The 14,961-nt window shown below is 41.6% G+C and overlaps 1 protein-coding gene across 1 annotated transcript in view; it reads left to right on the top strand.

Annotated features, from left to right (window-relative positions):
* The window catches only part of MEGF11 (multiple EGF-like-domains 11), a 214,063-nt gene that overhangs the window by 149,792 nt on the left and 49,310 nt on the right, over nt 1-14,961 (top strand). The window contains exons 11-13 of the mRNA XM_009697720.1: nt 3,797-3,917; nt 5,523-5,686; nt 6,090-6,192. Of these exons, the coding sequence (XP_009696022.1) occupies nt 3,797-3,917; nt 5,523-5,686; nt 6,090-6,192 (388 nt within the window). The remainder of the gene's footprint in view (nt 1-3,796; nt 3,918-5,522; nt 5,687-6,089; nt 6,193-14,961) is intronic.

Below are 14,961 nucleotides of genomic sequence, written 5' to 3'. Positions count from 1 at the left end.
ATGAATGTATTTTAACAGAAACAAGAAATCTAATCTGCTAGGGCAACATTAATCCAGGGAAAACACTTTCTGAAGTGTCCAGAGCTTGTTAACACAGCTAACACCTGAGGCAGCAGTGTGTCTTTAAGCTCTACTAATATTGTACAATAGTAATTTTTGTGGAAGAAAATCTTCCCTTCTCCCTGAACAGAAACAAGACATATTATTGACTGCCATCCGGAAAGATGTATGCTCTGGCCCTCGTGAGTCTATTAATATTTGATGCTGATGGATGTGAGCTGGCAGCCTGAGTTATTAATGGAGTTTGGTTCCTTGGACCTAACCCCCAATACATAGGGGAGAATTAACAATAACAAGAACTCTATGCCCAAACCTCTGGCGGTGCTAGAAAGGTCTGTCATTTAGTTTCAGCAACAATTAGTATTTCTGAAGTACTTTAAGGTACGGAAGGTCGTATAGGTGGTGTTAGTTACGTTACTGCCACCAATCATTTCGATTTAAAGCTGACTTTTCAGGGTCCCCAGGGATCACAAATCCCCCACCTGTACCTTTGCTGTGTTGGGATACTCCCATTAGATGGATTTTGAAGAAAAGAAGGCTCACTCCCGTTAGCTTCTGAGCAGCTGTGCAGAGGTGTGGGACACCCTGCCCTCGGTCGCACCGAGCTGCCATCTCGCAGGCTGGGACCTGGGCAGGTGTAAGGCAAGGCGGAGGGCAGGACCAGGCTGCCTCGCACACAGTGCAGGGCATTTGCCGGAGCTGGCCCTCGTACCATGTCCCATAAAGAGAGTTTTTCCATTGATTATGTTAGAGTCAGATTTGAGCCCTGAAATTCGGAAATAATGCATTGGAGAGAATCCAGGGGTGTATTTTGATAAACCTGGCCTTCTAAGTGAAAATGATGAAGAAAATGAAGCACTTTTGAAAGTTTGTGATGTCCATATGGATCATTCTGACTTGGAAAAGAGAGATGTAAAATACCAAGTTATTTATAGCTAGATTTCTTAATATAGCTTTAACATTTTCAGGGGTATATGCTTGATTGAATTAGCTACTCCTTCCTATCATGTATACCACATCCAGGCATTTCACTACTCTCATTAACCTCCCGATCTTAATAGAAAAAAGAATAATCAACATAAGGAGCACAGCTGTTGATTAATTTTACTAAATAGGATAGAAATATAAAGTACCATATTGCAAGAGTGAAGATTCAATACACAATGTTTGAAATCAGTTTAGTAGAATATATAACTCATTAACAACTGGATAGACATACATGGCGACATTATTCACTTGGGCAGGTGGTGAGAGGGAGGAGGAATTTACATATCTTTAACAGTACCTGAATGCATTTAATTTCATAGGTCATTCTCCCAAATCAAGTTCAAAATGTTAATAACAGGGTGTGCATTTATAATTAATAAAATCTTAGAGCCAGTGCTACAGTTCAAGTGCATTTTCCTCTTATGTAATTAAGAAGTTAAGTGTATTTGGCAGTTGTCAGTCAGGGAGCTCAGAAGGTCTCACTTGTCAAACTCCGGGATAGAAATCTCATTAAGCCAGTTATTATTTCAGTTAAGGTTTGTTTGCAAAGTAGGTACATATAAGGTGGACAACCAGAATGACCAACCGCTGTTAGTCCATAAAATGTAGTACATTAAAGTAAAGGCCAAAACTCAAAGGCACGTTGAATAAAGACGAAACAGCTTGATGTTTAGCTTGTATACAGTGCCTTTTCTTTGGGATACCCAAAGCGTCTGTGTCTGACTGCCCTCCACGCAGAGTCAGTCTACAGCAATCCGGTGAACCCGCACCAGCCTATTGCGCACATGGCCGGGGAGAACTTACCGCCTAACACGAGCTCATCTGCGGTCACAGAGAGTCAGCTGAGGAGCTGGAAATCCACCTTCTGCTTCCTCCCGTGGCCCAGACGCTGGTTTAGTTCCTCTGATTCCACGGGGATATTTTAGCTGTGCATCACTCTGTTCTACTTGCCTTTTCAAAGGAATTTTCTTTTACTTCTAGATCACTAGTTCAAATCCAGATAAGGTCAGTTGTCGTAGAAATTATTAGCAGTACCAGCAGTTCTGTGTTGTACATTAAATGAGTTGGGAGTTTCGTTCACACAAGATATGACTTTCTAAGTGGCACTAATTGGCTGTCTAATTGTCGCATACAGGAGAAAGGCAGAGGATTGATTAGGCGTGGAGACTGAGTGCCCCTCTGCCATCCCACTCGGCTCCGGGTTCCCGTAGCTCATTCTGTAGGCACGCTGGCAGGGTAATGAGGGGCAGCGTGCTTTGGATTTCCCGGCTGTCAAGACAGCACCTTTTACTGCCAGGCCTTTTCAGGGGAACTTGTTTTACTCCACCAAGGTCAAAGATAGCATCTTTTACAAACACTGCTTTCACTCAAAAATCAGAGACTTGTAGGATTTACTTCTGAGCGGTACGTATTTTAACCATTTCTTTTACTTCCCCCTAAACCAAAGGTTTTAGTATAAAATAGGATGAGTCATACTGGTGCTAGGCAGCACTGCTACAGCAAGCATTTGGGGGTTTATGGTGCTCAGAAATCTGTTCGTATTTCCTTTTACTGTCTCAGTGTCTGATGCTGTGATATACAGGCTCCTGGAGGTACTTGCCATGGCATAGGGAAGCTGACATTTTGTGCATTTATCTCCTGATAAATGGATCCTCCTATCAAAGTGAAGCCTCTCACCTGCAAAAGTACATTTTGACCAATATCTTTTCCCCTGAGCTATGGTATAGGTCACACTGTGCAATGTAGTTACTGTTTAACTTTGGAGTAGGATAGCGTTCTCTGACATCGAACTAAATTATTAAAGTTTGACTCACTGAGGAAGTAAATTTAGGAGGTAATTTGTGACGTGAAAGTCAGGACTACACATAGAAGAAAAAGGAGCAAAAATACCTTGTATATGCTAACATATGTAGACCCAACTATGGGACTCTGTAAGTAGGTTTAAAGGAATTGTGCTCACATTTTAATTCCCTTGTTGTATCCGATGAACAATGTTAATAGGAACTATGTCTCTCCTTTCAGCCACACAAGCTAATCAGTGCATACAGCATACTGTAATTTACTGTTGAAATATTCTGTTTCTGTAACCTACGAGTATTTACTCTCCTTCCCCTCACTTTCCCCACATGCAAAGCAGAAATAGGACAGGGACTACCTGTTTCTGTGTTCTGCTCTGTGTGCCCCCTCTCCCTGACATAGGCATCACGCCTTGTTCAGCACTCGTCCTAAAGTCACAATCTCCTGCAAATTAATTGAAAACAAATGCAAGTACCAGCTACACGTCAAAAAGGTCTAAATCACCTGCCATGTAGTTTTCCTTTCTGTCAGTCTGTGGAAGATGAGCACGTACGAGATCCTTTAGCTTTTTAACAACCCTGTTCTTGGAATATATTTTCCAAGAAATGCAGAGCAGTCTTTGCACGGTTTCAGACTGTATATTTTGTGATTAGTGTTTCGTAAGTGATGTTTTGCTTAATGATCTAACATCTGTTCTAGGAGGTTTGTTTTTGTAACTTACCCACTTGCTGAATGAACGCCAGAAACTTGTCCCTTTCCTCCAAGTCAATCAAAGCACTAATTGCATCATAATCACGGGAAGCAGCGGTGACTGCTCAAGTGCTGAAGACTCAGCAATCAACTCATAACACTCTGCTCACTGTTTCGAAAGAGAAAGCCTCCCTGTGCAGAGATGGGAATTTCCTGCGATTCAGATTTCTTTAACTGACTCTGACTTTTTTGGGGTTTGCAGGGAGATGACTGCACCGTTACCTGCATGGCAGGAACCTACGGAACCAATTGCTTGTCAGTTTGCAATTGCAAAAATGATGGTGCGTGTTCCCCTGTGGATGGTCTGTGCTATTGCAAAGAAGGTAAACAAAATTCAGATTTAACAATTGTCTGCAATTGGGCATCAATGCTTGTCCCCTTTTAAAGTGGCACAGCTGTGCAGTCAGTAACTCCACTATTTTCTTGTGCCTGTCAGTAATTCAACAGTCTGCCCGTGTATCAGAACTCGACAGGGGCTTGACTGTATGTTTTGTCTCTGCCCTGAACAGGGGCCAGACTTCACTGCTCTGCTGCAAGAACGGGTCACAGAACTGAGTGTGCTGGCAGAGCCACAGCTCCTCTCCAGAGGAAATGCAAAGCAATCCCCAGACTGTTGGGGTTTTTTTCTCCATCACTTTGCTGCCCCATTTCTCCAGGACTCAAAAGCCTCTGTTCTTCCCTCCATGCCTACAGTGACACAGCTGGGCAAGAGAGCAGAGACAGCCTCCTGCCTGGCTTTCCTTCAGCCCATTGCACGGGGCTGTGCCCGGCCGTGGTTATCCTCACCAGACCTGACCCTGACCTGCAGACTGCCTGCCTGTCTCGACCTTGGACTGGTCTCATTCCCGTAGGCTTTCCTGGTGATTTGGGCTCCTAGCCGACCCTGGCTGCCAAACCTGCGCTTGGGGACTGTGGGATGGGCCCTGGCTCTCTGCCCTTGCTGCCATCCTCAGCTCCCCGTACCCTGACACTGTGACACCCCAGCCATGTGCAGGTATCCTCTGTCTCCTGAGCTAGCATGGGGTTGCAGGATGTGGCTGTCTTTTATCTGGGGAAACAAGAAGTCTTGCTTGCTCTGGAGTCTCTCTGCAAGAGTAACATCTTTTCTTCCCACAGATATGTCCATAATTCCCTCATGTGCTTGGTAGTGAGCGTAACCAATATGTCCAGTGATCTTGAGAGGTCCTGTACTGCTCCTTAGCACAGTGTCTCTTATGTCCCCATGTAGCGGTGCCTTTCCCCAGAATACCAACATCAGCTATGCCTGTATGGCATACATAAGCCCTAAAACAGAAATGAGGCAAATAACAATAAAATCTGGCATTTCAACATGAATTAATGGATCAGTGTAGAACCCCATTTAATGAGGGTGTATAAACCATGAGTTACTGCTCAACCCCATTTCATACAGCTGCAGTGTAATGAAAGCCATTGTGCAGCTGGTAGTTAAGATTTGAGCCTTAATGGTCAGAAATGATGGCCTTGGTCTTTTTTTAGGTGTAATAGCTTCTTTATATTAAAGAGCATTCTCAAAAAAAATATGAAGTAAGAAACAAGCAACGTTGAATGGCAAGTTTCCTGCATTCTTGCTCATCAGCAGGTCTCCAGCCTGCCAGACAGTACTGCACTCTCTCTTGTGCCCAAGCAGTTCCCAGAGAGGCATCAGACACCTTAATCTGGTAAACAGCCAACACAGCGATAACTATGTCACCCTTCCGTATGTATAGATGCTGGTAGATGAAGCTGGGAGGTCGTAATTAAAGGGTCAGTCTTTGACCCCAAGATAGTCTTCAATTTACACCAAGATCAGGAGGAAATTGGTCCTAGAACTAAAGAACTGCAGTTTGCAAGCTGCCTTTCTTGCTGTCTCTACCTTGCTTTTTTCATGACAACATCCCGAATGCTGTTTCTCTCATATGTTTCTTCAGGGTGGCAAGGAGTGGATTGCTCTATTCCATGTTCAAGTGGAAGTTGGGGTCTTAACTGTAACCAGACGTGTTTTTGCACAAACGGAGCGGCCTGCAGGCCGGCTGATGGCTTTTGTCTCTGCTCACCTGGATGGCAAGGGGAGTACTGCGACCAGCCGTGTCCTGTAAGTACAACTGGGATGGTCTTGCATCCCCTTTAAAACCATAGGCCACATAGCTCTTCTCAATGTGCAGTAGGTCAGTATCTCACTTTGTCTATGGATATCTGAAGGAAATCATGTGTAAATAACAGATTGGGGTTCTAGCAGTCAAGTAGATGTATTATCCTTTGCATTGTATTTTATCAGAGCTATTGCCGTGTTATCTGCATTTTCTGGAACATCATTTTTTAAAGTGATTTCTCATTTGGTTCTATATAGAAATGTTGGGCACTGAGTAGTTTCTATCTTCTCTGCATGTTAATTTAAAAAATGCGACTCAGCATTCAGAGGGACATGATAGATGATTTTGCACATTTTAGAACAAAAAACTGATTACTGAGAGACTTTTTATTTATATTTTTGGAAGGATGGAACATATGGTCTTAATTGCAGTGAACGTTGTGACTGTAGCCATGCAGATGGGTGCGATCCTGTCACTGGTTACTGCTGCTGTCTTGCAGGCTGGACAGGTAAAATTAGCAATTACCTTTGTAAACCTTGGGGGTTTTGTTGTTTTGGGTTTTTGAGGGGGGGTTGGTGGGTTGTTTTGCTTTGCTATTGCATCAGTTATAGCACTGGACTTGTGACTGCAAACTTTTAAATAATAGATTGAGACAAGATCAGCTGAGCTTACCCGTATTTAAATCACTCATGATGGTGACAATAATTGGCATTCATTAAATTTATATTCAGATTAGTTGAGGATGGCTCCAAACCTGGAGCCAGATGTTAGCCTTCTGTAAAAAGAATCCTCAGGAGGGATGCAGATCATCTGGAAATCCTGCAGACTTTTTCTCCTTGAATAGCCCTTTCCAGAGGGGGTGCACCTGTGGTACGGTGAATCCTGGGACCGTCATACCTGGGGATGCAGATAGGTGTTTTCTGAATGCTAAGAGTCATTACAGCAGCTCCATCATACAAAACTGAGTTTGGTCACAAAATGTTGTCTTTATGCTTCTCCCATTTTCCCATGCTTCTTGTCACACAGAAGGGTAGTTATGGAGAGCAGATTAATGTTGGTTTGACAAAAAGTTCTCATGATTACAGAGGCAGAGAGGAATATTCAGTGAAGCCAGAGAGTCCGGGCTGGAGATCTCAGTACAATCAGACCTGCACTTGACTCCATACTGCTATGTCTCTTTACCAGCTTTTGACAGCTAACATAAAAGCAGCGGGGGGCAAGTTATTGACCCTACCAGTATTTCACACTTAGCTGCCTAAAATATTGGTTAATCTCCCTCAGCTCTCTGTAGAGGCCCTGGAGGGACATAAACTTATATTCTTGCCCATAACTGCAGAACCACCAGTGGTCCTGACAACAAAATGTATTTATATTAACAGCAATTCATTTGGAAATTTTCATTGTTTTTCAAACAAGTACAAGTTGGAAGAATGTCTGGAGCAAAGCAGGGTGATCAGGCAGCCAACATTTAGGATACTGTTACTTTACCCCTTTATTTATGCCTTAAACCAATGGATGCCTTCTATTTCTGATGAAGAGAACATCATCACAGCAGCTCAACTCCTAGAAGCATGAAGCAAAAGCAATGAAATTATACCTAGAACATACAATGGAAAAAATCTTTTAAGAATGAAATAAAATGCAAAAATAGAAAGTTCTACACACTGCTTACAACAAAGCTCCTTTTCAAAGATACCAGTCATACATCCCTGAAAAGGGCTTTTTTCCCCCAAGAAAATCCATTTTATAAGCTCACTAATGTCCCCTCCTCCAGCTTGCATTCTTCACTCACTGGACTGCATCAATCTTTCTTTGAGCCTCTTTACCGTCAATATATCCATCTATCAGGCTTTAAAACTCCACTGTGCATTATTGATGGTCATCAGAGAAACAGTCGGTAGGCTTTCCTGTGGTCATTGTGAGTTTCTTCAAGGGAGAAAACTGGTTTTAAAAGTACAGTAAATATACAGAGATATATTTGTACACACTTACTCTAAAAGTTTATTACACATCTTTCTGGATGTAGCATTCCAGAGGAAACTGTAGAAAATGTACTTTGCAGGTAGTACAGACTAAAGGTGTGGCTTTTTCTCAAAGACATTTGCAACAAATACTTTATTCTTACTCCCATGCACGTCTGTAAATGTACATCAAATGCAGACACAAATTACTCCACGTAAAGGTAAGAATAATTTCTGTGCTATCCTTCTTTTTTTAATTTCCGTATTGGGCAAGATAAATGTATAGAAACTTGCAGGGGACTTACTGCAAACTGAGCACTTTATCCTTCAATGTGCCCCTGCAGTTCTGGAACTCCCTTCTTCAGGATCACATTTCAGGGAGGAAAATATTACGTTAGTATTCAAGACCAGGTTGGAGTTGAGATGTTGACAGGGCCATGTAAGCTGTGCACTGGAAATCTTGATAGACAGACAGAGCCAACGTGTTTTGTCAATTCTGCTTCCAATGTTTTTTTCCACTTGGCTTAGGACCAGTGGAAGGACAAGGATAAATTCTGCTCATACTAGTTTGAAAGTATGTAATTTAAGAAACTCTTCAGCTAGATAATTATATTTTCATATTAAGGAGTATGGCATTGGTGAAAGATTAATCTTATCTGTAGTTGTTGTGAACTGGGCCACGATGTGTATTGCAGTACATTTTATAAATACGACGTGATAAATAATTCACGCTTAAATTTTTGCTTTCTGAATTTGGTACTAATTAGTCAAGGCCTGAAAAAGATCAGAAAAGTTCAGGATCACGGAATATCTGAAGGTTTTCCTGCTCGCTCACACCAGACAGAGAATTCAGGTGGCTTTCTGATCCTAATAGCCACAAAACTTCATCTGAAACAGCATATTCTGTATGTTCATCCCACACGTGGGACTCCCTCTTGATGTCAGTGTTTTATGTAAAGATCAAGGGGAAGATTGAACCCATTTTCTTTAAAGTGGATTTCAAGATGTTAGTGATATAAACCTCCAGAGGCTGATAGATGGTAGGAGCATGGAGGAAGACTGGGAAAAGAAGAAAAAAAAGCATGTAAAGAGTAGCATACAATGTAAGTTAATAGCAGTCTACCATCCTTTTATTATGTTATGACTGCCACCCATCAAGACTGTTATTCAGTACAATGGCCTTCCGTGTGTACCAGCTGGGGGAAGGTAATTTTCAGGAGCTGAGTGTACCTGGCAGATGGGAAGATGATGAAGAGATTCCCACATATCAACCAGGAGATCACAAAGCTGTGCAAACCGGCTGTATGCATAAATAAGCACACTGGCAACACGCTGCTTAGAGACGTGCATATGCAGTTTCCTTTAAGTTCAGTGGGGAACAGCACGTGTGCTGCCGAAGGCAGAAGTTAGATCAGATCTAAAGATGATTGCGCCCTGTCATTATTGCTGAAAATTACCCAACCAGGTACGCAGGCACATTGTATCACAAATGGCTTTGTAGGTAGCATGGCAAGCATAACTTTTGTACATAGAAAACCAAACCCACATTGGCAAAAGGCTCTCGCATGATACAAGCAAAGCAAAGCTTGTTGAAATGTGGGCCAAAATCGGGTCTGTGACGTGCTGACACAATGCAGAGCTGGATTTTCCTCCACACGAAGGAAATGTCAGATGCAATAACAATAAGGGCTCAGCCTTGCACTAAATGGAGTTCTCCTGCTTGCACCAGTTCTGCATACGCATAACCTCACATATATAAATAGTACCCTTGAAATCAAAAGAAGGCATGGTCATAGCTATTGCTAGGTTAAAAAGGAAAAGTGTAGCCTCCAGCAGGATCAAGTCTTGACTGATTAGACGGATTGTTTTCTAAAGATTAATAAGGGTGTCTCTTACTCCAGATCTGCCATGCATTTTAGATCCATGTCACTTCTGTGCTTGCAGCTCTGTGTCTGTGTGTATGTGTGCACATAGATACCTTAAAGCTCCCGACATACTAGTCATTTGTGGAAGAGGTGTTACTTTGTGTACATTCAAGTTAAAATGCAAATACTTGAAAATAGAGTGCTTCGGTGCTGACTGCATTTGGTTAATTGGGGATCTTGCACCCACTGGATCTGCAGGGCGAATGGAAGCACAGGAAAGCTGCGTGGTGGAGCATTTCCTGGAAGCCCTTTGCAAGCAAACAGGTCCTAGAGAAGGAGGCATCAGCCTCATCTCGCCCAGATGCAACCTCCTCTCCTGAATGCTCAGTGACAGTGATAAGGTCATAAATTTCAATCAGGCTCCTCTTAATAAATAAGCTGAACCTGGACAGAAAAGACCAGCTGCCCTGGGAGCCTTGCTGGGTGGGTCAGAAGCTAGGGAGAACATGGGAAGGCAAGGTTCCTCTGTTAGGTGTAAGGCTGTGTGGCTCTGGAAATTACAGCTCCAGCTAAGCCAGATGGGTTTTGCAAGCTGAACTGCAAACCCCATCAGCTTGGTCCTCTCTCCTCAAAGTGGCTTTGGCAGCATGTTTCGTATCAGAAATGGCTTCCTCACAGATACCAACCAGTTATTATGACATAGCCTTTAGTTGGCTCACTCAGTATAACCCTCAATAATTAAATTGGTCATAGCTGCTGGCCTGTCCTTTAATTTCTGGAGGTGCTCCCTTTGGGCTTGACCTAAGCCAGGTTAGCGGGACTCTCTGGGAAGGCAGAGGCAGCCGTTGCTCATCCTGTCTCTAAGACCCGAGTCCATCCGTTTTCACAGTCAGACGTGCCGCTTGCAAACAGATTACAGAAAGGAAAGCCACAGGCCTGGCTGATATTCACAGCAAACTCATTTCCTCCCTGTATCGAGTCAATGTGCCTCAAGTTAATTGTGGCAGTGTGTATTTTGTTAACCTTTCAGATATTACAGTGGGATTAAATAGGAAGCGATCTGCAGGGGGATATGTTCCATTCCTGTAAATGTTAAGGTCAGTTAAAATCCTGTTTATCTGAATTCCTTTAACCTAAAATGCTGTCTTATCCGAATCTTGGTTCTGTCTTTCTTTTTTTTTGTACCACGCTCTAGTTTTTATAGAACGCTGTAGTCACGATGCTATCATCTCAATTATCCACTGAACTAGTTTACTCGGTAGCTTTTCTGAATATCTGAAGCCAAAGTTTATTCAGTAGATTTTAACTTCCCAAAAATGTGTGGGGAAAATAGGATGGTACTGTAGATGTAAGATGGAAAACATAGAAGTGTGCATCCCATAGTTAATTATGAAAGAATCCCTCATGGATTTTCCTTAATTAATCAGGATGGCAAATAGAGGTATTAAGCTGATGTATGCTGGTAAGGAAGAAACATGCTGTTCTTGCATTGGTACTCTTCACCTTCAGGCTTCGTTGATGTCTCATAAGAGCAGCATCCCTCTTTGCTGTTACGTAGAGGAAATCAAAATATATATTTCACTGTCCTTTACAACCTCAATAACTTTCATACGTTGCCAGCAACATAAACCCTAATTGTCTCTTATCGTGTCCAAAAATATGGTACAGTAGTTGTGGTAGTCTCGAGTTGTAGGGATTTCCACGTGTGATTGTATAAGTGAGTTAATGGGGTCAGGAAATGTCAGCTGGTCACCAATAAGGTGAGCTTTGAGGAATGAGACTTCGCGTTTGTGAGAATTTGCAGGCTGCGAGTGACATCTGCACTGTCACTCAAACACAGAAACATGTTTCTTCCCTCCTGTGGACACATTAATTCAGTAAAACTGATAAGGCTGTTACTCAAGGGAAGGCCTTTTTGAATTTTAAAGAAATAGTGACCACTTAGACGGTGAGCTCCAAAATATTTTTAACTTCACTTTTTCTGAGTTCTTAGCAAGAAGGTGGTATATCTTGGAAGAAAAAAAAAACCTTTCCATAAAGTGCATTTTGTTTGCATTAATAGGACTTATCTTCCATTGCAGCAGTATCTGGTTTATAATCTTAGGGCCAGATCCTGTCCTCAGCTGTACTAGGTTGAAGCCAAAATAATTCTATTGTCATTAATAGGTCACCTCCAAGAGCATGCTGATATAATTGACACTCGACTTTTCCACGCATCTTTAAAAGCAGAAAAAATCTAAGACTTGTGTTATGCACCTACAGGTTTTTAGGTGAAGACAGCCACAGTGTTTTAGAATTCATAATGTTGTGGATTTGCTCTTTTTTTAAATCAGACTGTTTCGTACTCTCATGGTTTCTAATACAAAGCCTAAAATATCAGAATGGAGCAGTAGTAAGTTCCTATTAAACATGCATTTTCTAGATGTCTAACCCCATTATCTAAACCATATTTTGCACTTATCACTTTTGGCAGTCTTATCCCAGATTTTTAAATTAACAATTTATTTCTGTGATTATTCTGTATCCTTACATTAACTTTAAACTGACAGAAAAACCAGACATTTTTAGAGTCAGTCTAAAATGGTGCATTTTAGCCTCTTTTCTGGCCTGTGCCTTTCAAATGTGAAGATCTTTTCCATATGAAAAGGTATGCTTACTCTCAGGATTCAACAAGTGCCCTTTAGTCTATGAATGTAACATAAGCTTATTTGAAATTAGCTTTAATTTTTCATTGACTTAATTTCAAGTGAGTTGATAAGATTTTAATGTCAGGCTGTGCTTAAAAATTCTCTCTTTGACAGGAACCTTTAAGTATGGTTCCCTCTGATATAGGGCTAATTTTAAAAAATATGAATTATGAAGTTATATCAAAGACTTCATTGATGTCCTGACATTAATTATGTCTGTGCATTCCTTGGCAGATATCTAGGGGGCTCCAGTTTCACATCTAAGTGAGGTTTAGTTGTGTTTGTCCTGTGCCAGATTTAGTATATGTTTCACCTTTCATGAAATCAATTGGATTTTTGCCACTTACTCAGTGGGAGTTGGATGAGACCCTTTTAGACTGTAATTAGAATCTGCAGAAAGTCTACTGCTAAACGTAAGCATGCATGCAAATGATTGCAGTCATAGTCTTATAAACACAGAAGAGATACGAGTTCATTTATCTTTGTATTTATTTTGGGGTTTATTTTCACTTATGAAAGGACAGCTTTTAAATTTATGTGAAAAGATATAGTTTGGATGACATTCTGGATTATGCTAATTTAATGGATTCTAAAAAAATGAAGCTTGGTGCTAGAGATGTACAACCAGTTTCCATTTTAATATGGAGGCATTCTATATAAAAGCTTGGCTGTGTGTACAATACGTTCACCTATAAATAAATGTGGGCGAGAAGCGGTGAAAAATTATTTGTGAACATATCAGCAGACTAAATATTGGATGCTGGCATGCTCTGCGTGAAAGAAGAAAAAGGAAAGATCATTCAATAAACAGCCAGCAAGCTAAAATGTTGTGTATATATGTTATTGGCAAAAGTGTTTGCAGTGACAAATGTTGTAAGCATCTTCCTATCTATCCTTTCCGTTCTACACAAAGGAGAAAAGGTTGAATTTCAGTCAACGTTATTAAACACGAAAGGCTTACACACATTCAGTTGTACAACAGCTCTTGCTAAGCTGCATTCTTAGCTCATGACTTAGCTTGGGGGCTTGAATGTTTAAAAGTCAGGACAGCAATACATTTTTTTCCACTTACAAGTTCCTCCCTTACCTGCTGATGGTCTGCTCAGATCTTTCCCAGGTTTTTCTTCCTTCCTGGCTTGAAACCATGTCCAAACTTTGAGAAGTAGTAGGAAGGAAGCATCCTAAAGGTGAAGGAGGACTGCACAGGACTTGACTCCTTTTAGTACCATTTTTTTTTCAAGATCTGCCATTTCTGCTTGTGGGAACTTTTCTTCCTGCATTAGTGCATCCTGGAAAACATTCTGTAGCAAAGGGAACCAGGTCATCCTGAACACAAGAAGGACACGGACCTGTTGGAGCAAGTCCAGAGGAGGCCACAAAGATGATCTGAGGGCTGGAGCACCTCTCCTATGAGGACACACTGAGAGAGTTGGGGTTGTTCAACCTGGAGAAGAGAAGCCTTGGGGAAGACCTTAGAGCAGCCTTCCAGTACCTAAAGGGGCCGACAAGAAAGCTGGGGAAGGACTTTTTACAAGGGCAGGTAGTGATGGGACAAGGGGCAATGGCTTTAAACTGGAAGAGGGAAGATTTAGATTAGATGTTAGGAAGAAATTCTTCCCAGTGAGGGTGGTGAGGCAGTGGCAGAGGTTGTCTAGAGAAGCTGTGGCTGCCCCATCCCTGGAAGTGTTCAAGGCCAGGTTGGATGGGGCTTGGAGCAACCTGGTCTGGTGGAAGGTGTCCCTGCCCATGGCAAGGGGGTTGGAACAAGACAAGGTCCCTTCCAACCCAATCCGTTCTATGATTTTATGATTCTAACTCTCTACACAATCAGGCCCCAAGGACCTAAAATTTAATGGTGTGTGATGTTTTCAGTTTTCACCAAATTCGAACATGGCAAAGGGTGGCCAGGTTTTAAGTTTTAATATAATAACTCATATGGATTAGCACAAGCAATGAAACGCTAATGCATTTCTCTTTTCAAAAACAAAGCAAAACAAAACCTGTTATCTTTTAATTGATGTATATAAAATATATGTGAGCAGAGTTCCTGACAAAGATATCCTGTTACATGGCTCCACATGTGTTCTGCAGTAGTCATTTTCCTTATTGCACAAGACTCTCATACTGAAAAAATAAGAAACAGAGTAGCTTTGAACTGCTTGCTACTTTAGGAAATCTCTACCTGTATCACGGGAATTAATGTTTGACTTTTGTACGTGTGTTACACATGCATATCTGCCACCAAAGACAAGCTAAAAGCAGAGAGTAGCTGCAGATTTTACATACCAAGTTAACTAGCAATTCTTACCAAACAGAGTGTACCTTTTCTTCTCAGGGTTCAGCTTGGTCTCTATTAGACGTATTTACGGGAAAAGTCCATGGATAAGACATTAGAGGCCAGCCTCCAAGTCAGAATAAAGCAACCATAGACCATGATCTTTACAGTCCCTTCCAACCCAAGCCATTCTATGATTCTATTCTACGAACCTTCATTTTAGTAAACATTTTGACTTAATTTCTTGTGAGGTAGGTCTCTTGCCTCAAAAGCTTTTATTGCATAAATTCCCTTAGTTGGATGATTCATATCTGGAGTTTTCTCTAGACAATTAAAAATAGGGGTACGATTAGTGCTCCACAGAGGTGCATTAGGCTGTAAGTATATTACTTTCAGAAAAACACTTACATTAATGGGTGCATAAATCGCCCATGCAATGATGAGAGAAGAGACAATTTAGAATTTTTCACTGGCTGCAGGGAAAGCTTA

Source organism: Cariama cristata, unplaced genomic scaffold, assembly GCF_000690535.1.
Source record: "Cariama cristata isolate BGI_N322 unplaced genomic scaffold, ASM69053v1 scaffold2033, whole genome shotgun sequence".
NCBI lineage: Eukaryota > Metazoa > Chordata > Aves > Cariamiformes > Cariamidae > Cariama > Cariama cristata.
The sequence above is the reverse complement of the archived record's forward strand: the minus strand, read 5'-3'. Positions and strand labels throughout refer to the sequence as shown.